The sequence below is a fragment of the Mya arenaria genome, chromosome 4 (genome assembly GCF_026914265.1).
Source record: "Mya arenaria isolate MELC-2E11 chromosome 4, ASM2691426v1".
In the NCBI taxonomy this organism is placed as follows: domain Eukaryota; kingdom Metazoa; phylum Mollusca; class Bivalvia; order Myida; family Myidae; genus Mya; species Mya arenaria.
In genome coordinates this window covers 9129508-9155833 of record NC_069125.1, presented here as the reverse complement: position 1 = coordinate 9155833, position 26326 = coordinate 9129508, and the positions used below count along the sequence as shown (strand labels likewise).

The following is a 26326-nucleotide window of genomic DNA, read 5'->3' as shown; positions in this document are numbered from 1 at the left end:
GATAACGTTGCAGTTATTGTGAAATAAATCCAAAATATTGTTCACTGTCATATTTTGTGTTTAAAATAAATCTTAAAATTAACAACCACAAAACTGTTTCATTTCAATTGCGATGCAGCATCCTATTGTGTGGTCGTAAATCTTAGAATTAACGATTGCAACACGTCAATGTGTTATTTTTTTCATTTCCAATGCAGCGTCCGGCTTTGTGGTTACAATAAATCTATACATCTAAATTTATAACCGCTCCATTGAATCAAAATTGAAAGAAACAACATCATGTACAAAATTTCATGATTTAAGATAATATCTAAACAAAAACACTTATAATTTTTGACGGAGTTAAAATGCCATTGTTACTGCTTTGTTTTAAGGTATGTTTAGAGTGTATGAGGAGATTAATGAGTTAATTTCTACATTTCAATAGTGTTACTATGGCAACAAAAGTATACTTTTATAAAAAAGTGTTTTTCTTAGCGAACGTCGAATACGCAGTTTCATCATGCAGTTATATTCTAAAATGACACTATTTTATGTATGAATACGTTATTTTTTTGTTTTAAGATGGTTTTTGAAATCAGTTGCTATAGCAACATCTATTTTTTATTGATGAATGTGTTTGTTGTTGTCATGACACGTTTCATGTATTTTTGACAGTACTCAAGATAAGCAAAAATTGCAAAAGCAACGTCAATATTTAAGATATTTTGATCTAATTTCCAAAAGAGTACTGTTTCAGGTTTCGTTAAAAATAAAAATTGTAATTGTTCCACCTTTGATACCCCTTTTCACAGGCGTCGTCTCATATATGTTGTTTTCAATGTTTTCATTAATATTTTGTTTAAAAAGTATTCAATATTTAACACGATTGTTTTTGTATACTTTGAAAAAGTTATCATGAAGTTGTCATTCCTTATGAAAGACGAATGCACGAGCCATGTTGAAAGTTTAATATTTTAGGCATTTCATTCACCATTGATGTATTTTTGAAATACATTTATGATATGTGGCAGCGTAATTAAATTGTTATGTAGTTTAATAATTCATTAGTATTTTATATTATTGGTAAACTATGCCTGCGCGACAAAGATAAGTATACATCAACAACCATTGTACAACTCAGGAAGTCTCACAAGTACATAAAACATTCACAATTCATTGGCGACTAAAAATATTGAGTAAATTTCGTAAAAACTTAGAAAGTGTTTGTGTCCAATAAGTGAAAGTTAAGGCGCAAATAAATTCATGCACTTGTTGCCTTTGTTTGTTTTGGTGAGGTTTTATACATATTGACCAAGTTACGGTGTAATTAGCCATCACAAACTGTTTTTTATTGACTGACAATGTAATTCTCAATACTTATTGACGAACGATGTGTAGCAAATGGCTTCTACAGTGCCCTCTTACGAGTTTCTTGTTTGGTATAAGTTTACGCTAGTCTGTTCGTATGTGTCATTCAAGCTAGAACATCATATTGATAAAATGCAAATTTTATACTGCAAGTTGCTATCGTGGCCTGAGGGTACACTGGGGGATGCACAAACTAAATAAATATTCAACTCTACTTCGTATCCTTTTGCAAATAGCGTCTTTTTAATATTTGATGAAATTATATTCTATAAATTGTGATTTTATAAAATGAACATATGGAGAGATATTATGTTTTAAAGCTACAAAACAGGGAAGTACTTGGTTGAACAAATACATATAAAAACTGACCCCGAGCATGCGTTCATCAGAAACTGCACCACCGATGCACTTGAGGGTCAGGTTGACTCGTTGACCTGGATACGTTTAGTGAAAGGTATAAATAAAACTTCCTAACACTCTGTCTGTAACCAATATACTGTCTTACGGTAAGAAATATATGCCTTAGAGATATGTTTGTGAATACATATTCTGACACTCGTGGTAGTTTATTCCTCATAAATACGGTTTTGTAAATATGTTCAAACTTTATCATTGTTTTTCTATGTCCTTTTATTGCCGGGAAAAACTGTTTAAACTTTAACAATGTATCTCCGACTGTGAAGACAGTGAAGACTAGTGTGTCTCTCTTTCTGGAAAAAGTACCATTCCTTTTCGAAATGACCAAGTGTCGTCATAATTAAACGGCACAAACATTACACTTTTTAAACATTCTACGCATCATGATAGCCACAAATTGTAATCAGTAACACTACGTACATTGTAGTTGACGTACTTGCCTTCTTGCATTTACAAAGCCATTGTCTTTGAAAATGTCTTGCACTAGTTCCCGTAGTAAAAACTGCTTAACAACGAGTTTTTTATATACAGCGACAGGGAAATAAATATAATATAAATCATAGAAAAACGCCACTTGTACTTGACATGCTTTGTGCAGTTTGTTAATCATTTTAAAACGCGTACCCTTAGACTTTCTAATAACGTGCCTTGCTCAAGCAATTGGTGTTTAATGCTCTAAAAGGTGGTCATATTTAAATACGAACTTCCGCGCGTCCTTCCGGTTTTCCGTCTCGCTTGCAATACTCACTTTCCTACCTCAAAAGATCAAGGTCACACCTACAGGCTTTTCATTATGGAATTCTGCATGTATGAATATAAAAAGTATATTTGTCCGTTTCATGGCTGAAATATTGTCATTCACAAAAGGATTTTAAAAAATAGCACATGTGTTCGGTATTTTAAGGCAGCGTATCGCGTGCATGACCATAAACCCATCCTCAAAGTTCAAGGCCACACTCAGAGTTAAATCATTATGGAATGCTGCATTAATGCACAATGGGTATAGTTGGTCGTTTCCGTGATGTAACTTCGTCATGCACTGAAAGAGTTCAATTACTTGGCACAATTGTTCGGTAAATAAAGACGACGTGACCCGTGCATGACCGACGTTCCTTACTTAAGCGTCAAGGTCAAACTTACAGGTTTATCATTGTGTATGTGCCACATAAATGCATTTACAGTAAAGTTGGTCGTGTCCGGGCTGTAACTTTGTAATACACAGAGTGTTTTTCAACACTAAAAGGAATTGGCACGTGATATCTGTTTGACTTTCCATTGATTATTGTTTCATTATACGATATCACAGTAAACTTAAAGTAGGTTTGAACTGGTTTGACAACGAATGTAAGAACTTAAACGAAATGCTCTTGTTGTCTTAGATTGTATAGATCAACAAAAAGTATGGCAAATCTGTTTGATTATAAGGTAGCAAGGTCTAAATATAGGTGTGTTTGTAAATCTAAGAAATAACAATGTCAAAAGCGCATTGGTTTAGATATAGAGAACTCAATGCCAATTCCTAAACAGTTTTGGAGTAAAATAAAGCGTTTTTATCCTGTCACCTGCATACAAATCGGTCCAATAACAAGGTGCCGTGTAAACTTTAGTTTATTAGGATAGTAGACCACGTGATGTTTATCTACAGTCAGGTGGTCATGTGACCGCGAAAACGAACTTCTTTTATATATTCTGCAATGTCAGAAGAAAAGCAGAACTGCCGTTTCAGTATCTTATCAATGGACCACTAACAGCCGACCTCAGCAATCACTCGCCCATAAAGTCCCATCATTATGCAAAATAATGACACTGGCAAAACAATCGACCTGAAATCTTCATGAGATGTGAAAATCTTACCCCACCCGCAAATGCTGGAAACTGTGAAACAGCATTCAACGATACTCGTCGATAGTTTAATCCATTTCTGTGGTGAATGACAAAATCTCACTTACAACAGAAATGAATGATCTCTTTGCCGGTGCAGTTATGATCATTCAACACTATCAACATCATTTAAATCCATTTAATATGTTGCGATTGTTTGTAAACACTCGTGATCTTGAATTTTGACCTGTGTACTGTACTCTGACTTGCGGAATAATTGTTACATCATCAGATAATGTTCAGAGACTGATCCATGCTTATGCACGTTTAAAAGTATTTTTATGTTTTGAATTGATATTGACGTATTAAAATGCAATGACTTTGAATATAAACGTACTAAAAAAGTTGAACAGTTTTACGAACTATTTTGGGGGCGATTTAAACATGGATACCGAGTGTGATGACGTCAACAGGGAAAAACAGTTGCCCCCCTTACTTTTAAAGATTCTTATTAATTTTAAGGTTTTATAGTGTTTAATTAAACAAAGTAACAGGATAAATAGAATACTAGGTTAGTGCCGTGGGTGGAGAAAGTTTATCTGGCTCGGCTGCGGATTTTATCGGGTTCGCCTTCGGCTCACCCGATAAATTCCTCCGCCTTGCCAGATAAACTTCCTCCATCCACAGCACTAACCTAGTATTCTCTATAACTGTCAGACAAAGAACTGATCCTGATATAAAAGGCGAGGAATGGCTGCAGCATTTTAGGACTTTATTTCAATCTGACACTGACACGGAAAATGTAACCCCTATTGACAACTTCTTTAATGATGTGGATGGTGTAGATAATGTCATCTTAAACTCCAGGATTGAATCTTATGAGGTAATAAAGGCAGGAAATGCTTAAAGTTAATTAAAGCTTCAGACGGAGAGCTAGTGCATGCACATATTAAATATGGTATTTTCTATTTATTGCCATATGTTACGTATTTATAACCAAATATTTACATCAGGTCAGTTTCCGAGAAGCTGGATCCTATATATTATTATACCAGTGCACAAAAAGGGAAGTTGTAATAATCCCGATAATTACAGATGTATAGCCGTTGTTCATGTATTTAGCTAAATATATATATAAGCATTTTGAATAGAAGGTTTCCTATACTCAAGTTTATAGCTCCATCTCGGACCCCCAAGCAGGATTTAGATATGGTTATAATACAACAGATAATGCTTTTGTTGTTTTATTCTGTTATAAGAAAGTATTTAAGTACAAAGTGTAAAAAGTCATATGTTACTTGAATGCTATTCAGTCAATTTATAAAGATGTCAACATGTGTATTAGATTAAAGGATGGAAAAACAGTGTTTTGGTTGTCCAAGTGGTTTAAGACAGGGGTGTTATTTAAGTCCAGTATTGTTCTCAATTTTTATTAATGAGTTGTATAGTATATATTGAACAAAATGGTGTGCTTGGTGTTCAGCTGTCCTCTTCTGATAATTAAGTGTTTCTTCTTTTGTTTGCAGATGATGTTGCTCTGTTATCTGATACATTGGTAGGTCTACAAAAAAAACTAAATGCGCTAAACGTATTTTGTGCTGATACTAAGTTGCAAGTTAATACTAGTTAAATAAAAAATGTTGTTTTTAGAAGAGGTGGGCAGCTGGCAAATAGAGAAAAATAGAAATATAATAATGAAAACAGAGATGTTGTATCAGGGTTTACTTATGTTGGTTTATATTTTAGCTGTACATTATCATGGTAAACAATGGCAGAGAATTCTGCTCTAAAAGATAAGAAAACTTTACATTGTCTTTTTTAAGGCATTGCATCGTTACCTTTTGTTAAGTCTTCAGTGTTTTTAAACTGTTTGATACAATAGTATCACCTAAAGTGTTATATGGTGCTGAAACTTGGGGAATGACTTCAATTCTTAGGAATGATTTTGAATATATTGGGTGACACAGCATGTAGTAAATGAAAGTGCTTTTTTTACAGAATATGTAAAGAGATTAAAAGATCAACATCGACAATTATGGAGTCAAGCTTGCTCTGAGAATATGAAACTTCTACATATATATTAAATCGTGTTTAAAAGCAGAATTTTATGTTAACTGTGTTACAGTTGATAAATTTCGTAAATGTTTAGCAAATTTTCGATGTTCATCGCATCGCCTAGCTATTGAAACAGGAAGGCGTACCGGTATTGATAGGGACCATAGATTTTGTTTATATTGTAAAAATGTTGTTATGGGCGAGTATCATTTTGGTATCAATTGTCCAGTGTATAGAGATAAAAGAGAAGTGTATATACCATCTAAGTATTGTGTCTACCCTAGTATTCATAAGTTCTTTCTATTAATAGCTACAAAAAATGAAGAAGTTTTGCAAAACTTAGCTATGTATTTGTATTATGCAGACAAAATTAGAGATAATTTATCAATAGTTGATTAACATGTATGATGCCATAGTAACAACTAATAATTTGTGAATTCTATGCTTGGTCAACTCCACGTTGTGTATATGTATTTATGTATGCATATCTGTATATGAGCGGGAGGCCTTCATACAATAAATATTTGAACAGGTAAAGGTATATGTGTTTTCCATAATACTATTATACAGTAAACGTTTCAGAAAATTATTTATTTCTGCGTTGATTATTTTAGTTAATAATAAATCAGATAGGCTCGCAGACAGTTATGGCAGATATAGAGACAGAGCAGAAAGTAAAGGCAGCAGCCAATTTATTGCAGTGGTGCATTGATGGGAGGAGAGGACAAAAATGTTGGCGGACAGGGGAACATTACAGGTATATGTTTTCAAATGGTTTATTCATAGAGCTATTCTGAAAAGTGTCTTTTTCTTCTTTTCGGGGTCATATCTGAAATCTTTTACCGCCCAATGGGGGAGTCACACGACTCAAACCCCAACCTCGGTAAACTGGATACAAATAACATTTCCAAATTATTTGAACCCCTTCGGTTAGATGGACTCCGGTCCATTTAAGTCTGTTTTCCGGATGCCGAGGTTTGGTATGCCGGATTCAACTTTAATTATCGCAAATCACATAGATAACGATAATTAAATGACTAGCATTTCCAAATAATAAGTCAATATAGCCACATTTTCGAGAAATACTTGGAGACTCTTTTGGAGCTCTCTTGCCATTTTTGAACCTATTATTATTGGCTCACGGGAAGGGCATCTTCCGACCTTTCGACACACGACGTTATTTTTGGGAAGCGCCGCTTCAGCGATGTGTCTGTTCCGATATAGGATATACGTACATTTAATCATCAATGTAGCCTTACTGGTTAAAAAACGTCCACACAATTCTTAGAAACGATTAGGCTGAGGATGAAGTTCTTAGAAAACCATCAATATGCAAAGTGCTATACCAGGGTCAAATATCCGGTCGTATTCCCAAGTTGTCTCGCTTCGTTCGATTTTCATCGATACAGTGTATTAATTATATTTACATCAATGCTTGTTTATAGAGTAATTATGCATTTCTTCTATTCAATGTAGCTTTACGAGTTTCGTGGAATACAAACTGATACTCATTTCAATAAGATCTTATATTTAATGGCAAGACTAACAAGGTATGGTAAGAAGTGCTCTCCATAAAGTTTAAATTATTTAAGCAAATCGGTAGCAAACGTGCATTATTAGTAAATTCACGTGCCGTTAATGCCCAGCTTTTCTTTCACATAAGCGCTATCACGGCCCGTATCATAACAATGGAGACTGAGCGACCTGGTTTCTGACCGAAAGTGGGTCAACGATGCAATCTTTTGCAAAAAAACATATTTCACTATATGTAGCTTTATACGCTTATTGAAGAAAAGAAATTAACCACATTTATCTTACCTATTTTCTTCTGAGTTGTCTTTTCCTGGCATGCTGAGGTGTGTTTACTAGATAGTACTTTCTTCAGTTGTTTTGACTATTTGTTTGCTTTAAAAGCACAAAATTAAGTCATAAACGTTCAACTCCTCCCAAGTAATATCTGTCGATTTTATTCAGAACAAACGAGTCATATGGACATGATTCCATTACTTCGTATGTAATGAACAAAGAAGAGTTTTTAAATACTTTTCTCTGATCCTGAAGATGCTGTACATTTTATCCAAAATATTTTAACATTTTTTCCGGTTCAAATTAGTTGCCAAAACATTTAAATGTTAAAGTAGGAAAATATCAGTAATTCCCTGAAAACCATTCTATAACATCCTATACGGAACAACAAAATCAATAATTTTCAATGGTATTATTTTTGAAGTCTCAGTGAAGCACTTGGGAAACCGATTAGCACATACATCATGAACTAGCAGCATGAGCAATGATTGTCTTGGTAACGTCATGCCTGGCAAAAATGGATCTTACAGACGTGGTCGACTGGCCGAGGAAAAACTGGGGAAAACTCAGAAACCTCTGTCCGTTTGTCATCCCGATTTACAGGATTTGTCTCGTACCACTAGATGTCGAGCCTTATCACCCATAAGCCCCTTAACAAAGATGTTTAGAAAACATATCATTTTTATGATTCATGTAAACGTACTTTATCAAGTTATACAAATGTATACTACATGATAAAACATATTTATCATTCATATGATGAAATTGCAAAGTAACAGAAAAAAATCCCAATAAACAATTTCTTGTAAAATTTAACAATCAACTGAATTGATGTAAATGGATCAGTTCCCAAAAGCTGAATGCCTTTACATTCATATTCGCACGAATTCCTCGTGCTTATCAATCGCCACCTGGCGGTTATTTCATTATAAACAAGGGAAAATAATTTCCTTCTAATTCGTTTTACTCAATAAGGAAATTATATTTATTCCATTACCCGATAGGTATTGTGTGCAAATAATCCAAGTAATCCAGTAAATTTCTAAACAAAAACACACTTTCCAATCGACTGAACACTGAAAAATATGGCGTCGAAACAAAAATGCAACTGTCTAGTTATGTTGCGGCCCTAATTGAGCTTAATGCATACTATTTTAATGACAACACTCATGACGTCACACAAGTACCTGTTATTGAGGTTATATTGAACTAACAGTTTTTATATTTTCGTGACATTTAACATCTTTTTTAACACAAAAGTTACTCAGGGTGTAATTTTATGCAATAATAGCGATAATAAAACCTTTTTTCGGTCGTTACCATCTACAAAGGCCCTTAGAATAGTTTACAACCCACGTGCTATGCACTCGGGCTGTAAACCGTTTAGCGGGCCTTTGCAGACGGTAACAACCTCAAAAAGATGTATTAACTCTATATTCTTACACAGTGGAAGATGCTTATATTGTCAGGACGGTGGCCGGGCAAACATTTGGATGGTTTACTGTAGGAAGGGATTGACCCAATTATTTGAGCAACCATCTTTTTGTACGGTACTATTTTTGAAATTGTCAGCAACATCTAGTTATATTAAAATTGCATAATAAATTAGGTATATTCTTTGCAGATCATCCATTTTAGACTACGTACTCAATGCAGTGCCCTTAACTACAACCTTTTCTGCAAGAACAAAATACTCATTTGCTTATGCAATGTCCCTTAAACTCTAACATCAGAAAACATTAATTCATGGCATGTCAATAATTACAGAAGTAAACGTTGAATTCATTCTCGATGGAAACAAATGCCCACGACCACGAGACCAACTGCAGAATTTTACTATTTTTCAGAATTTCATCAAGGATTCGAAACGCTTTTGATTATCTAAACTGTCCCCTTCTCCATTTGGTGTGTACCCAACTTTCATTTCTCCCTCCTTTATCTCTGGTTTCCCTCCCTGGCATTTATTCAGTTTATTTTTTGTCCGGAAGTTTTTACTTAACATTACTTTTAAAATTTCGTTGATAGGAACACGAACTTTACTCGGTAATTGTTATATCCACGATGATTTCTAATATGTTCCTTTAATATTTTTAACTCATGGCTCGATCAATCTCCCAGTCTAAATATAAAGCATAGCATTATAATAGTATCATCATTAAATATTTTTAACATATCGACTACTTACTCATACAGACATCTTTTAAGGTGTTCCTTCTATCGTTTATTAGTGCTGGTAAATCCGGGAAGACACATTATAAGCTCCGATTTTGTTTTAATCCGATGCAATATATCCTGTGAGCGGTATATTAAGTCATACACTGTTTGAATGTGTCATATTTACGTAAAATAAAATATGTTTAACCTAACAAAGTTTATTTTGGAAATACTTTCCAAAGATGTTAATTTAGCAAGCAATTACTCATTACTATACCAAGCTGTTATTCCCATGTAAATTAATACTACATTGCTGTTTAAAATGCATACTGTGTGTATCCTCAATTCATACTCTTGAAGGAAATAACCATTTTACTATGGAATATCAACCAATAGAACCGTGCGTGTGTGGACTGGCCGTACACCTGGTTGATGCACTCATTGTATGTAGTGTTCTAATCCCACATGCAGATCCAGGGACCCGGCGCCCAACCCCACCCCTAAACCGTCAAGTTTTTTTGTTGTTTTTTCAAAAAAGTAGAACATATTAATAAAAAGAACATATTAATAATATACGGCCAAAATGCATAATTTCGGACTAGAAGTCGTTAACATTGTCTTGATAGTGTACCCCAAAAACTTCCCTGCCAACACTTTAAACCAAATTAATTTCGGTTCTGGGGGAGGGACGCAATTCAAAAGTTTGCGCCCATAAGTTACGCCCCCTCTTATGTAAGTTCCTGAATGCATCTCACTTTTTGTAATTGTCTCCTTGAATATACTTAGAAATGTTTTTTTTTGTGAATAACTTTTCAATATGTATCAGTTTTAAAACTATATGTTTTTTTTTTTTTTCATGTCTTCAATTCATTGTTATGTTTTGTTATATTTTGTATGTTTGTTGTTCATGATAATTAATAGCTAATTTTGCTAATGTTTCTTATTTTCATATACCCGATCTTATAATATTATTGAGTCTCGTAAATTGAATCCCCTTTGTTGTTTCTATATCGCTATTCTAATGACATGAACAGTTTGTATTATTACATTTACCGTAATTTTACCACTGGCTTAAAAAAATGATGACGAAGCCACTAAAGTCCTTGAAATTAGCGTCACCTTTGAAGAGCAGGAAAGACGCTGTCACAAACATATAAACATTGTTTTATATTATCAAATATCCTCGTCGTAACTTTCTGTCATTGGCAGTTGTTCTCTACATACAGATTATGTTTCATCTTAATAACATTGAAGAAAAAATGTCTTATTCAGCCTGACAGATTGGCATATTGTCCAAGTGTATATCTGTGGACCAGGCAACGTATCGGAGTGCACAGCATTTCACTGTCAGACCGTGAGGAGGAATCCCGCCAAAATAGGGCAGGTTACAGGCTCAGCTACATACGCCTCAAGTTATATGTGAAATGTATAAAATGACTGCTTTAAGGTTTTCTTTTATATATTAATGTCTATCCAAGTCCCTACTGTGTTAACTTCTTATGTGTCTTTTCATTATTTGCAAACCCACAGTAGCGACTCGCACCTGAAGAAATATGTTGTTGTTGTATTGAAACGAAGACAATGGTGTCGGTGGTGTTGTGTTTGTATCGCTAAGTATCTTTTTTTGTTAGTGAACATTATGTCTATTTAAAAAAATCATAGTTAAAATGTTGGCTTCTGGCCCTGATTTTTCTATTGTATTATGGACAAATCAGGGGTGTAAGATTTTATACTTTGTATTATGTTGTGAGTTTTATTGGTCATAAATGGTTAGGAGGTTTTGGATGCCGACGTTTAACTTAGACGTAATGCAAATACAAAATAAATATAGTTCTCTTTACAGGGGAGCATAGCAAAGGACAAGGTTTTCATGTTACTGATACTGATCATAACGGGTTGAGAATGGTACTTTTCGAAAGGTGCATCTTCTGATACATATGTCTGACTACGTGTTCTAAAACTCAATATGCTATAGTGTTACGAACTAAAACATTATATGCAATATTAATTTATTAAATTCTGAAGCATTCATAACAAAGAATTAACAATCAAAGTTTATTGATTTTAAGGGTATTTTGTTAATCAAAATGTGAAGAGGATACATGCGGTCATACAATCAGGTTTTGGTCTTTCACAAACACCCTGTGAGTCAAATGCCAACTATGTCAAGTATTATCCTATGATAAACCCGTGACCCCATTAGTTGTAGTAACAGAAATGCAACTCGTGATTATTATAAGGGCCAGTGTCGTCTGGATGCATTCCGACGGCTGAATCGGAGTTGTCCTCATCCTCGTCATCCCAGCGAATGTACAAGTCCCGCACGCTCATTCCTTGCACCGACTGGCATGTGCCTCCGAAGCGCATCAGGACGAACGGACTGTCTGTCGGTAACAGAATTGCCGTGCTACTCGGCCCATCGTTTCTGTTAATATGATAAAAAGGATCATTATCTATATTTAAAAGAATAGGTTTTGGCTTCCGTGATAGATTTTGTATTTTACCCGAGATGTTAAACAAATCATATGCGAATGTAAAAACTGTACGTGCAACTTGACATTTAAAAGGAATATCATATCGAGCTTTGGTTAGGTAGTCGCTTTAACGCTCATGAACAGGGACGGATCCAAGATTTGACGTTAAAGGGGGCGTAGTTAGGGGCGTAGTTTACTAGCGCCCCTCCCTGATAGCCGTATTATATTTTTTTTAAAGTGTTTGAATAAAGGCTTGGAGATTCTGCCCCCCCCCCTCTCCCCCGATTCCGCTAGTACGCGAACGTAACAATATAATTATATCCGTAATATATTATCAGAGACACCTCCCAGGAATTATATCTAGTACATTCTCTGAGAAAAAATAGCCACCGAAGCGCGGATCGAACCCGGGTCTCTTAATAACCGGTTCATCAATATAGACCGTACCTAAAGCGTTATTTATTTTTACAGCTTAATTGGAATAACATACTTCTGGCATAGGTAATGCTTAGCAGTTTACGTTCAGCTTTTTTATTTTATTTCCATGATGGCTGCTCTTGGCGATTTCTCTTTATTATCTACTATGTCTGGTGAAGCAGCCATTGATCTGTTTTGTTATATTGGCGTATAAGAATCACATATATGTTATACATAGAGGATAAATGTTCATAACATCTCGTGAAATATTACTTTTGGCGCTCACTCATTGAAATAAAATATTACTATGTAAAATAAAACAAACATTTATATTATCATAACGTGCTTTAAAGAAGGATAAAGTCGCATTTGAATAGCCCCAAAATAACTTGTTGACGTGATATTAGAATGGCTTCTTTGGGTTTTCTGCTCAGCACTATGTGTGTTGTTGTTTAAAAACGGTCTAAAATGTCAGAAGCATTATATTTATACTGTTTTCAGCAGTGAGTTTGCCATTTTTATGATACGCCATTACTGAAAAAAAACATCAAATAGAAAGAAAGGTTGATCACTGTGAATGCAATATTTCTTGCGAAAAACAAGTTTGTACGAATAATAAGTCTATATTTTGTTTCATAGGTTCGAAGACGGTTATGAAGTCACTGTTATGATATGTGTTATGTGAGATTTGTTCACATGTGCGTGTCTCTGACTCCATAAATCCGCGTTGTACCAAACATAATAAGAACTCGTGAAAGAAGCATTTCAACTGATATATGCATTTGAAGTATAGTGTGAAACGTAAACAGCGTACCTGCAGCAGTAACTGATGCGAGTGTTTCCGTTATAAATCCCATCTGGCAGAATGCCCCATTTATCGTTACGGTTCTCGGTATCTTCATCGTCCCAGTAAATATACCCATCCTGGAAATCTAAGTTTAAAAAGTGGCAATTTATTCAGTCCGAAAGTTTTTACTTAATGTAACTCTTAACTAGATATTTTTTTTCTAATCAAGGCTTCTTAAACTCATCGATAGGCACACGAACTTAACTTGGTATTCACTATAACTGCGATGATTTCTATAACTATCTACATTGATGGTATTCCTAGAAAAATACGTGATGCACATGCATGTTTAAGGGTCAGACATCGTAAAACATAACCGTGTGAAATACACTACACTTGTAACAATGAAACAACATCATCACAAGTTGAAATAAGAGCTCTATTGTTCACATATTTGGAGAAATATGTCAACATAAAATGCTATAGTATGCCGTAAGCCTTAGTCACACTTATCTTAGACTAGAAATTCCTTTTTAATTAATATCTGCTTGCTAGTTGCTGCTTGGAGTTTGTTTTTATATGTAGGTAAAATAAATCAATTATTATAAAGTTTGAAAATAATTCACACCAAACCCTTCAAACTCAAGGGCGTTTATAAATTCGGCGACAAAGCTTATAGGCTTTTGGGCTAAAATACTAATAGAAGCAAAGAAACTGTTTGATTTAACAACTAGAGCACCGCACCGATGGACAAGCCCAGTAGTCACACGTTTAAAACTATGTTTAAATTCAGGACTTCTGGCCTCAGTCTCTGTAAGACTGAAAATTATAAAAGATACCCACTAGCGGATCCAGGGGGGGGGGGGGGGCGCACCCGGCGCACGCCCCCCTAAAATTCCCGGAGCTTACATGTTCTTTGGTATGGAAACAATAAAATATACTATATTTTCCTATTTTTTCTTCGCTCGCGTATCTTTATACAACATTGCCTTTTGAGATGTACTCGTACACAACACAGAGTGCACGCAATTTAAACGTTCCCGCCTTCCCTTACTGTAATAATTCGGCACTATATAACATGATCATGTTGATGCGCCGTAAAACCCATACAAACATAAAATTGGATATTGAGGAAATTGTGAACATCTACGCCAGGAAATATCCTAGGCGCATGCTACTGATAGATCCATTGTGCGAATAGATACACATAGATAGCTATGCACTTAGAATATGTTGAATAGTAAAAGTATCTGAACATGGGTTCACAATTATACATGTATCTTCCCTCGTTTTTTCCGCTTAACGAAAATATACAAATTATATAAGCCACTTAGTCGTCCTAATAGAAACCTCGTTATGATATTAGAACTATAGGTATGCCCCTGGATCTGCTAGTGCAACCTTTAGAGTGATTAAAAGTTACGCCCCCCCCCCCTAACCCAAAATCCTGGAACCGCCCCTGATACCTCTGATCACCTTTCAACCCAAGCTAAACATCGCATTACAACCAAGACAAAAAAGAATGATATATGAAAACTGAATCATATGATATGCTTATGAGAAAGCGGTTTCATAGCGGTGATACGATTACTTTAAAATTATGTTAGGCAATAAAAACTCCATACTTACTATTCTAAATAGCAATGTTCACAAGTTAATGAACGATAACAGATTATATAAAGGTTACGAAACACTTGTTTGATTAAGTGTAGTTTGTATAATGCATGTATTTCAGTTAATCGTTTCCGTGAAACTAAGGCCATTGATGCGTAGAAATAACGACGATTCCGTTAAAGTTAATGCCCCATTGTGCTCTAACCCAATTTCTTGTTTTCTACTTTTGTTCTTCATTGGAAACAATTTCAAACCTTGTTATTCATTCCCTGAATAAAATTTAAAAATAAAATGAAATGATTCACAATTTAACAAAATACTGCCTTTTAACCTATTGTATTACAAATATATATTAGTTTAATACCTACCATAAAGGCAAGCACTGTATTTCAGAATACAGTATGAGCCATCTGGCCATATAGGCATAATTGGCGTAAAACTGTCCCTAGTCTTGATGCAGAATTCTGTTTTGATGTTGACTCCAAATTCACCTGAATATACAATAATTTAAGAATGATAATAAAATGAATGTTTTTTAATAGAGAAAGTTTGAATTAATATACAACATCAATTTATTACAGAAAAAAATATTACAGCTGTTTTTCAAGTTTTCTGACCAATATGAAGAGAACCCCTTACCTGCCAGATAAAATTCGATGTTGTCACTGAAGCTGTTCGCCTGATCATTATCCTCGGTATCCTGATATCTCCAGCCTGACTGCCAGTCGCCTTGATTGCCAGGACATCCCAAACGGGTTTTGATAAGTCCGTAGGTGCCCGAAGGCCACGGCACTGAAATTTTACTTGGATCGTCTAAAAATGTTTAATGAATGGAAATGTACCTAAATGATCAAGCGCATGGATGTATCAATTAGTTAAACAGTGGGTTGTCACCTATCCCTTTGTACTGGTATGGCGACATAGTTTAATTTGCTTAAAAATCACATTAAGTACTGCAAATTGACTCGAAAAAAACACACAAAAAAACAACGTCCAACATGGTCGAAATGATTTTTTTTTCATGTGATTGATTAGATTTACGCTTAATGTTAAGAAACGTTCGATCTATAATTTAGTTCGTCTAGTTCTAATAATCAATGGTTAAGATTCCTGGAACAGGAACTTTTATTAGAGAGAACCATTTTATTGTACTAAAGCAGTTAATCGGCCGGAACCTCATCCATTGCTCTATACAAACAGCTCTATCCTCATATTATGACCTTTGGTCTATTTTGAAATTATTCAAACACATTATAATTGTTATACTAGATACATCCAACGCTTTATCTTAACCATCTAAACTAAATCACAACTGCGTTGCTGTATAAGTGATATTAGTTCTGGCTTATAAAATTCCCTACCTGCTGTTAGCTCGGCTGATGGCAATATACAACAACCTAGAAACAGTATCCAAATTTTCGGTAAAAGAAAAGTCGACCTCATGTCTGTCAGGTTTCACGCAAAGTAATAATTTAAAGGACTTGGTACAAATGAAGGCTATATCAATTGTGGTACGATAGCGCAACCTAAAAAATATTTAATAGGGGTCGTTTGATAAGATAAATACAGGCGAGTCATTTATCAAATGGGGTTCGATAGCGCAGCGTTACACTGCAAACATTAATGTTAGATAAGATAAAAAGAGTATACATATTGCCTAATATTCATCTACGTTTTACTTTCAACAATGGTCCTTGTTATTTGACATAAAAAAGCCTTAATCAGTGCGCAGATACGTAAACTATCAAATCGAGTAAGGATATATGGAATTAGGTAAACTGTATCCCGTGAAACACCTTTTTCGTTTATGATATTTCTTTCTCATTATCCAATTTTTGCGTATTAACCACCCTTTCGACAGCAAAGGGATTTGAACACCGCAAATCTCTTACTACATTAACAGAGTCCGATGAAAGTCTTTCGTATAAGGTTAGCGGGTCAAACACAATTCAATGAACAATAGCTGCTCCTTTTATACTTCGGATTAATTTCGAGAATCTGAAGAATCAGATATCCAGAATTTAAAACTCAAATATACAAATAGAAGAAATAACAATGATGAAATATTTTTGAAAACTATAGTAAGATCTAGTTACACCAAAACAAAACATTGTGAATTTTATTCATGTAATAAACAAACAATATATATAACAGTAACATATCCGGATGTTGCTGCCATAGGAATCATCTGGTAATTAAGGTTTTGCCATTTGTATCCTTGCCGAAACCCAGAACAGTTTTGATAATACATATTTGGTTATCTGTTATAGTGTTTTGCATATATATAGTTAAACTTGAATCTTAAAACATGATAATTGGGTCCGAAAATGTTTAAAATTTACGGTAAATGAATATTCGCAACATTTTTGGACCCAAATATCAAGTTTTAAGATTCAAGTTTAACTGAATCAGTTATATAAAAGGAATGGATAAAACCACACAATGTTGTTGGGTCTAGCCACTTTTGGGTCCCTGTCCCAATTATCTACATATGTCCCAATAATCTACATGGCGACCCAAGAATTCGAGCGCTATAGAAGAAGACCCGGTAATTCGGCAAGTTTAAAACTATGTATATATCGATATCATATTTGCTACAAAATCATACAGATTGGTTCATCAGCTATGGCGGATATAATGTCCGGGTTAAAGGCAGCAGTCAAACAACATTGACTTTACGTTCCATGCGGTGCGGTGCCCTGTGGAGAGGAAAGGATATAATAATGGCGGACAGGGGAACAATACAGGTAAAGAATTTCGAATGGTCTCCCAAAAGACTATTTTATGGAAACATATTTTGCATCGTTTACCGCTAGATGAGGAAGTCACCCAAACCTATCTCTTGGGAAGCTGGAGACATATAACATTGCAACATTATCCGTCCCCCTTTATAATATGTATTTTCTTCTTCCGGGGACTAAATCTCAGATGAACGAGTATTCGGAAAGGACAATTATTACGTTTAACTTATTTTCACCACATGCTTTATAGATAACGATGAAGAAACCACCAGAATCCTTTAAATTAGCGGAACCTGCAAAGAGCAAGAATGATGCTGTCACTAATGAGGCGGTTACATTTTTTGATTATTAAATTTATGCCGTTTGTATTTGAACAATTCTCCATGTGTCCCTTTCCTTAATGCCAAGGAATGTAGTCCTTATTCCTTAAACGCAGACTTTCCATTTCCATGTTCTACTACCGAGAAAAGGTCTTAAACGTACGTTTTATTATATTTGATATCGAGAATGCCTTATGTTTCTTTAAGAAATTTCCTTTTTATGATATTTATCTCTTAATTAAGTTATAAAGTGCGTCAATTTCATTTCAATTTTACATGTATATAGCTGAAATTTCATCTATGCGAAAACATATAAGACTGTTTACCAACTTTGATCAATGGTCCTGTAAGAGTTCTCTGTCCCTTGTCCCCTAATAACGTCCACAGCCCTGGCTTAGATAAGACACAGGGTAGCATCATTTCCGATCCAAGGTCCGTTCTTATTGATCTACTTGTTTTATTGGAAAATCATCCGTTTTCGAAATAACATTTCTATTGGAATTAATTCCTCTCAAATAATGTTTCTTTCTTGCCTGCGTATGAGTGTTAACACTCGTGCTATTTTCTAGGTTTCTACTAAAACATCATGCATGGTGGATTTAAAAGTTGTACAATACCTCGTCCAAAGGGAAAGACCGCATCATGACACTGTAGAGGGCGTTGACAAAGTTGCCATGTGCATTTCTTTCAATCCAAAATGCTTAAATATGTTTTATCGAAACTTTTCAGTGTTGCAATGTAATATAGTTCTCTTTTCCAATATTTACAAATTCATTATTTTCGTCACTGCAATTATTATTTGGAGTAGAAATATTTATAAATAGCACATGAACAGCCTTGCTATAAGCATCCAAAACCAATGAGTGATTTGCTAGACACATAAATAACCGTTGAGAAAAAAATGCAAGAAATCTAACATCTATGCTTTTGTTAGCATCATTATAATATTATTTAAATTCACTTTTAATTACATTCTACTTTAATCATCAGTTTCAATGATTAATGTATTACTACCTTAAATAAATAATGTTTTAATCCAACCAAAAAGTTAGTTATTGAGGTTAAATTTAATCCGATGAAAGCGTCATATCAATTGAACGATATGTTATATTATGAACAATCATGGTCGTTTGTTTCCTGTCATTCACAGTTGTTGTTTATATACAAATTATGTTCCATCTTAAATACATTCAAGTACAAGACGTCTTACTCTAATTTATTGTGACAGACTGGCCAAGATTGGCCAAGTGAATGGCTGTAGACCAAGCAACACATCCGACGTCTCACAATCAGACCATGCGGAGAATCCCGCCAAAATAGGGCAGGTAAAGGGCTTAGCTTCTTTCGCCTCGTTTCAATACGAAAATGTATTGGATGTTGAAATTCAACTAAGCCCTAGTACAAATACATAATAAAAATTATTATATATATATTGGTGCGGCTAGGAACTACTAAGAACCACTTTTAGAAACGAAACTTTTTCAGCACAGTATATCAATTTTCGCCAATTATCAGCTAAACTGCTACAACAGACATTACATCTCCCACGCCCAAACCTCAATTTCTATAGAAAAATTAGCTGTTGGGAAAGTGGGAGCACACCGTGCTTAGTACAATACCAGGTTTTCACTTGTGCTAATACTGAGCATTGGTTTGAGAATGGTACCTTTCGAGAGGTTTGGACTTCTATCTACTAAAACTCGATATGCTATAGTGTTACGTACTAATAAGCACTATTACATAATATGTTATATTAATTTATCCAATTCGGAAGCATTCATAACAAAGTAAAAACAGTCAGACTTTATTGAATTTAAAGGTAATTTGTTTATCAAAATGTTTACAGGAAACATGCGGTCATCCAATCAAGATCCGAACTTTGACAAAGCACATAATATGTTATATTAATTTATTCAATCCTGAAGCATTCATAACAAAAATAAAAAGAAAAAACAACAGTCAGACTTTATTGAGTTTAGGGTATTTTGTTTATCAAAATGTAAACAGGAAACATGCGGTCATCCAATTAAGTTCCGAACGTTGACAAACATCCTGCGGGTCAAATGCCAACTGTGTCAAAAATTATCCTATGATAAACCCGTGACCCGATGACTGGTAGTAACAGAAATGCAACTCGTGATTTTGATTTGCGTCCGTATCGTCCGGATGCATTCCGTCGGCTGAGTCGTTGTTGTCCGTGTCGTCGTCATCCCAACGAATGTGTAAGTCACGCGCGTCCATTCCTTCGACCAACTGGCATGTGCCTCCGAAGCGCATCAGAACGAACGGCCGGTCCGTCGGTAGCGAAATTGCCTCGTTATGCAGCGAGTCGTTTCTGTAAAGATGATAGAAAGGATCCATTATATTTAAAAGGAAAGGTATAAGCTTCCTTTGTAGATTTTGTATTTTACCCGAGATGCTGACCAAATTGCTTGTGCAATCTAACATTCAATTTGAACAAAATACCGGGCTGGGTAAGTTAGTCATATAATGCACATGAACTGGGTCTGATCCAGCATTTGACGTAAGCGGGGCCATAACTAAGGGGCAAAAACATTTGATGATCGCCCCTCCCAGGGGTAGAGGTACTCCCCCAGGGATGTTTTAACAATTTCTTATCCGAAAGGCTGTATTAAAGGCGTAATTCTTTTGATTTTATTTACCCTTATAGAAATAAAAAGCAACCTTGGACAATTAAATCGGAGGGGAGTGCTAGGGCATGAACGTAACTTTATATCTGAAAAAAAAGACACGTCCCATAAATTATTCCTAGAGCAGTGACAAATAAGCCGCCGAGTTTAGCAGTAACGGACGTGTTAAATGGATTAAATTTTTCTGCAACTTTCAATTCATTAAAGCAAATTGCATCATTAATATTTAAAGGCTATTCCACAAAGACTTTGAGTCATTTTGTTGTTTTCAAGGGTATTCTTAAAATAATTCATTTTAGCGTTTGCAATTCAAGTCTGAGCCTTATTTCTCAATTTTCTAAATGTGCATAAGTTTTCATCTGTTTGTTTTTTTTTAAATGCTTAATACCTGCCCTAAATACACTGAACTTCATTATCAACCAAAGCTTATGTTCGTTGTTTAATACGGACCTATTTCACAGGAGCAATGTAACTCAAAATTGACAAACAAATGGTTGTAGAATTATTCCAAGCAATATTTGCATATTCACTTAGTAAAACATCATTCCAATCAGTGCCAATGAGACTTTGTTGAAATGCTTCCTTCTTGTAACTCTTTAAAGATCTAATTTCTACAGAATTGTGTTTTCCTATAAAATCACGTGTCACTTTTCTAGTGCAATAGATTATAAAATAGTCACTTAGACAACCACTGTGAGAAATACTTTGGGGGTCAGATACTAAAATCAGATCAATGACTGTAGATGATACAGATGAAATTCTTGTGTTATCATTTATCAGCTGTGAAAGACTGAATAGGCCACAAAATGGCCTCAAAGCTCTGACCAAACGGCATTTACTTGTGGATATACATTGATTTTAAAATCACCTAAAAGTATTGTTTCATAAACATTGAATTTCGACAAGATAAAAACACTGAATCTAAAACTTCATAAAAGTTTGTCTGTTTAGGCGGCCGGTACATAACACCACATAATATAGGCTTAATCTTTGGCAGAATAATGTCTACAAAAGTTGCTTCCAGCTCCTCGTGGTTTAGGTCCTCCCGGGTATTGATTGCCATGTCACTTCTAATTTAAATGATCACGCCCCTAACATGGCGATTCCTGTCTTAACGATGAATGAAGTAATTGTTTATCGAAATGTCTGAGTTGAAAACAATGTCGTCGAACTACGTTTCAGACAAGCCAATGAAGGCAGCGTTTTCGTGCTTGGCAATCAAACGAACTTCATCAATTTTAAGAAGCAAACTTCTAATATTAAGGTAAATGAAGTGAAGCCCTCTTTACTTAAACTGCGAATACTGAGAAAAAAGCATCAAAGTTTGGAACAGGTCCGGACATGGATGAATGTCTCCAGAGAGAAGTAACGTGGTCCTTATCCATTTGGAATCGCAACAACTGAGAGTCAGATTACATGTGTAGTTTCTTCTAGATGTAATATGATACGATTTTATAAAGTGTTCATAGAATGTCAGCTGACCAAATGTTATACAACAAGGAGAACAAAAAGAAACTGCGTTGAGTCCGAAGACAGTACTGTCCGGATACACATCAAGTTCAAATTTATCAAGGCAGCATTGCGTTGAAAGATACTGTGTATATATGAGCAGAATTATATTTATAAAAACCATTTTTATATTCAAGAGCCAACTGGAACTCTTCTTCAGCAAATAAATTAAAAAAAGAACGGTTTTGTTTACAACAACAAAAAAATGACTTCTTACGTCAGTAGCACTCAACAGTCAATCCAAGAAATAAGGTCTCATTTGAACAGCGCCAAGAACTTTATGACGTTTTATTAGAAATGGTGTCTGCTCAGGACTGTTTGTGTTTATGTTTTTACAATCAAACGGTCAAATGTCAAAAATTGTATACTGTTTCAAACAGTGAGTATATTATACTTTTGATGCACCATTATTAAGAAAATAACGATCATTGTAACTGCCAAATGTGTTGCGAGAAAAAAAAACAGTTTGTAAAAAAATAAAAAGACAATATTTTAATTCATGTATTCACGGTAAAGTAGCTACTGTTTACGATTTGTAATGTGTACATATGAACGTGTCTCTGACACCATCATTCTGCGATTTACCAAACATTTCTAAAACATCGTAAAAAAGGGCTTTTTAACTGTTCCTTTATTTTGATGCAATCTGCAAAACGTGAATGGCGTACCTGCAGCAGTAGTCGATGCGAGTGTTTGCACCATAATTCCCATCTGGCATGACGCCCCACTTATCGTTAGCATTTCCGTGATCCTCGTCGTCCCAGTAAATATACCCCTCCTGGAAATCTGAGTTTCAAAGGTGACATTTATTCAGCTTATTTTTTATCCGAAAGTTTCTACTTAACATAACTCTTTACAATTTTTTCTCAAGACTTCTAAAAATTCGTTGATAGGAACACGAACTTAACTCGGTATTTGTTATATCCACGATGATTTCTAATACTTTCTACGTTTGCGGTTCTCCTAAAAATGCATTTGTTGCATGTACTCGTAAATGTTACCGTGAAATTGGGCTCGTTCGCGTTGTATAGGGTCAGATATTGACATTTGAATTTAGTAGCTAGAGCACCGCAAACAGGTCTGACAGGCCTTGATGCCATGATTATGCACAGTCGTAAGTCTGAGTTCAGACTGAAGAGGCAAAACTGCTAATCCTCATTCCATTGTAACTGAACTTTTAGTCGAGTATTGATGTTGTAAATTGATGAATTTTATTATTTTTTCAAATTCCTAAATTTCAAATCCTTATTTTCGTAAAAACGAAAGGAAAACAATATTTGTTTTGATATCATTAAAGTGCATATCCGTATTTGAGTCTAGACTCGGACTTGAGTCTGTTCGTTATCATGGCCCCAGTAGTCAAAAAATTAAAAATATTTAAATTAAGGACTATCGCACTCTGTAAGACCTCGAATTAACAAGTAACCTTTGACCACTTTCCAAACCAAATTATACATCGCATTACAACCAATAATAAATCATTTGGAAAGTCAATCATTCGATATACTAGTTAATAACAGCCTCGTAGAGGTGATACGATAATTTATAGTATGTAAAGTTATAACAATTCCATGCTAACTATTCTGAATAGTAACATTCACATGTTGATGATCGATCGCAAATAATATAAAGGTTACGAAATACAACTTGCGCTATTTAGTGTAGTTTGTATAATCTATGTATTACTGTCAATGGCTTCCTTCAAATTAAGACCATTGATGCGTTGAAAAAATCAACCATTCTATTAATCGCATTGTGGTCTTACTCAATTTCTCATATTTTTCTTCAGTGGATACAATTTCAAACCCTGTTATTCCTTCCGTGAGTAAAATTTAAAATAATAAAATTAAATTCGATTCAAGTCATATCACAATTCTGCATATCATCAAATTTGTTTGATATTATTTAAAATATTATCGAGTCGACTACCTACCATTCGGGCAAGTTATGTATTTCAGAATACAGTATGAGCCCTCTGGCCATCTACTCAGGATATCTGACGTGGTACTGCGAGTCTTGATGCAGAATTCTGTTCTGATGTTTGATCCAAAGTCACCTGAAATATTTGCTTCTTCAATACAATACTTTAAGACTGATTATGGAATTGAATGTACTTTAATAGATAAAGTTATAATTAATATACGCAATGCAACATCAATTTATTACACAACAAATATTACAGCTGTTTTACAAGTGTTCTGATCAATATGAAGAGAACGCCTTACCTGCCAGATAGTACGTGATATAGTCACTATATCTGTTACTCGTGCCATGATCCTCGGTATCCTGATATCTCCAACCCGATTGCCAGTTGACTTGGTCGCCAGGACATCCCGAACGGGCTTTGATAAGTCCGTAGGTTCCCGAAGGCCACGGGACTGGTATTTCAAGCGGGTAGTCTAAAAATGTTTAATGAATGGAAATGAACCTTAATGATTAAGCGCGTAAATGTAGCAATTAATTAAACAGTTGGTTGAAAAGTATCCCTATTTAATGGTATGTCGAAATAGTTTCAATTGCTTCAAAAAATAATTCGAACAAATTTGCACAACTTATACTACCAACTATCTCGAAGCAAATGAAAAAGGTCATAAGCGATCGATATATAATAATGTCATTAATATTCTAATCATCAAAATTAAGATTCCTGGAACAGGGACTTTTATTAGAGAGAACCATTTCAATTTACAAAATCAGTTAATCGAGCTGAACATCATGCATTGCTCTATACAAACAGCTCTCTCCTCATGTTATGACCTTTGACTATCTTAAACTTGTTTAAATGCATTGTGATTGTAAGTTCATACAATACATACCTAATGCTTCATCTGAGCAAAAATCATGTAAATATATTCTCTTATTTCAAGTGATGTTGGAAGTGTAATTAAAACTAAATCACGAGTGTGTTGCGGTATTCGTGTTATGTGGGTGTTATTAAAGTCCCTACCTGCTGGAGCCTCCGATGATGACAATGTAAAAACGCATCGAAACAATATGCAAAGCACCGGTATAAAGAAGGTCCGTCCCATGACGATGAGTTATGTACGCAAAGTAAGGCCTTTACGGACTTTGTTTCAATGAAGACATATATCAAATATGGCACGATAATGCAACCTCGGAATGCAGTAAAAACAAATCATGTAATAGGGAACATTTGATAAGACCATTAGAGTCAACATACGGCATATGAGGTCAACTATGTTTTACTGTCAGCGATCGTCCTTGTTATTTCACATTACATGAGCCTTTATCAATGCGTAGTTTCGTATACTACCGTTGCAAATGAGAAATATGAAATTATTGCTCATAAAGTTTATCTGTTGATGTTTTTTTTATTCGCTTACATTATTTCTTCCTTATTTTCAAACACCACATGGTCAAACACCAAGCACTTAACAATAGCTGCTCCTTTCCTTCTTCTGATTCTGATTTTTCGATAATCCAAATAATCAGTTGTCCAGAATTAAATATTCAAATATAGAAAATAGAAAACATAATGAAATACTTTATACAACTTAATAAGAACCTTGTTACACCAAAACCTTTATCGCTATCACTATAACAGCGAATTTCTGTAATATTAAAAAGAAAATGAAATACAAAACATATGCACAACGGTAAAGTATCCGGATGTTGCTGCCATAGAAACCATTTTGTAATTAATTCTCCACCCTTTTTACCCTTACAGAAACCCTAGATACAGAATAATTGTAATAAAACATATTTCAGCATATGTATTATCACACGAGTTTTAAAATACTCCACTTGGTTCTCTTGCAATTTGCATAGTCGTTTTTACAGTATGTTTTTTTTATCGTTTTGTGTGGTCAGTACGGCATAATTGTCCGAAAAATAATAATTTTATTTTGTCTATATATGTTTCTTATAAGTAAAACTTAAAGCTATCATTTTTCATGTACATATCCTGGCATATTTTGCATATGATTCACACATATTTTGTGTGCTTGTTTAACTGCCAATATATGATGATCTTGTAGGTCACTCCATAACTCGCATCCGTAGGCCCTCTACGGAAGCGAGCTATGGAGTGACCTATAAGATCATCGAAATCACAGTGCTAGGGTAAAGTTTTCTATAGCAAGCGGATGCATTGGCTTGTCATTTAAGCCATAATCAATTAAGCTCAAATACATGCGACGTCATCTTTTACTACGTGAGGCGACCGATTAACTAAATGTCGTTTTATGTA

The 26326-nt window shown here is 34.7% G+C and overlaps 2 protein-coding genes across 2 annotated transcripts; both read right to left on the bottom strand.

Moving 5' to 3' along the window:
• Window positions 1–11677: 11677 nt before the first annotated feature.
• LOC128229898 (uncharacterized) lies at window positions 11678–15582 on the bottom strand. The gene is made up of 3 exons (XM_052941799.1): window positions 15535–15582; window positions 13309–13418; window positions 11678–12028 (listed from the first exon to the last, which is right to left on the bottom strand). The coding sequence occupies exons 1-3, from the start codon at window positions 15580–15582 to the stop codon at window positions 11803–11805; spliced, it is 384 nt and encodes a 127-aa protein (XP_052797759.1). The 3' UTR covers window positions 11678–11802.
• A 4327-nt stretch (window positions 15583–19909) lies between these two features.
• On the bottom strand, window positions 19910–25222 carry LOC128232814 (uncharacterized). Its single transcript, XM_052946561.1, has 5 exons — window positions 25064–25222; window positions 24342–24515; window positions 24050–24172; window positions 22785–22902; window positions 19910–20291 (listed from the first exon to the last, which is right to left on the bottom strand). The coding sequence occupies exons 1-5, from the start codon at window positions 25143–25145 to the stop codon at window positions 20039–20041; spliced, it is 750 nt and encodes a 249-aa protein (XP_052802521.1). The 5' UTR covers window positions 25146–25222; the 3' UTR covers window positions 19910–20038.
• Between the last annotated feature and the right edge of the window lie 1104 nt (window positions 25223–26326).

Excerpts from the sequence above, each read along its gene's own strand:
- LOC128229898 (XM_052941799.1), bottom strand. The coding sequence starts at position 15,582 with ATGATCAGGCGAACAGCTTCAGTGACAACATCGAATTTTATCTGGCAG. Across the intron at positions 13,419-15,534 it reads CATCGAATTTTATCTGGCAG|GATGGGTATATTTACTGGGA; the intron begins GTAAGGGGTTCT and ends TTAGATTTCCAG. Across the intron at positions 12,029-13,308 it reads CGCATCAGTTACTGCTGCAG|AAACGATGGGCCGAGTAGCA; the intron begins GTACGCTGTTTA and ends TCATATTAACAG.
- LOC128232814 (XM_052946561.1), bottom strand. The coding sequence starts at position 25,145 with ATGGGACGGACCTTCTTTATACCGGTGCTTTGCATATTGTTTCGATGC. Across the intron at positions 24,173-24,341 it reads TATCACGTACTATCTGGCAG|GTGACTTTGGATCAAACATC; the intron begins GTAAGGCGTTCT and ends CAAATATTTCAG. Across the intron at positions 20,292-22,784 it reads CGCATCGACTACTGCTGCAG|AAACGACTCGCTGCATAACG; the intron begins GTACGCCATTCA and ends TCATCTTTACAG.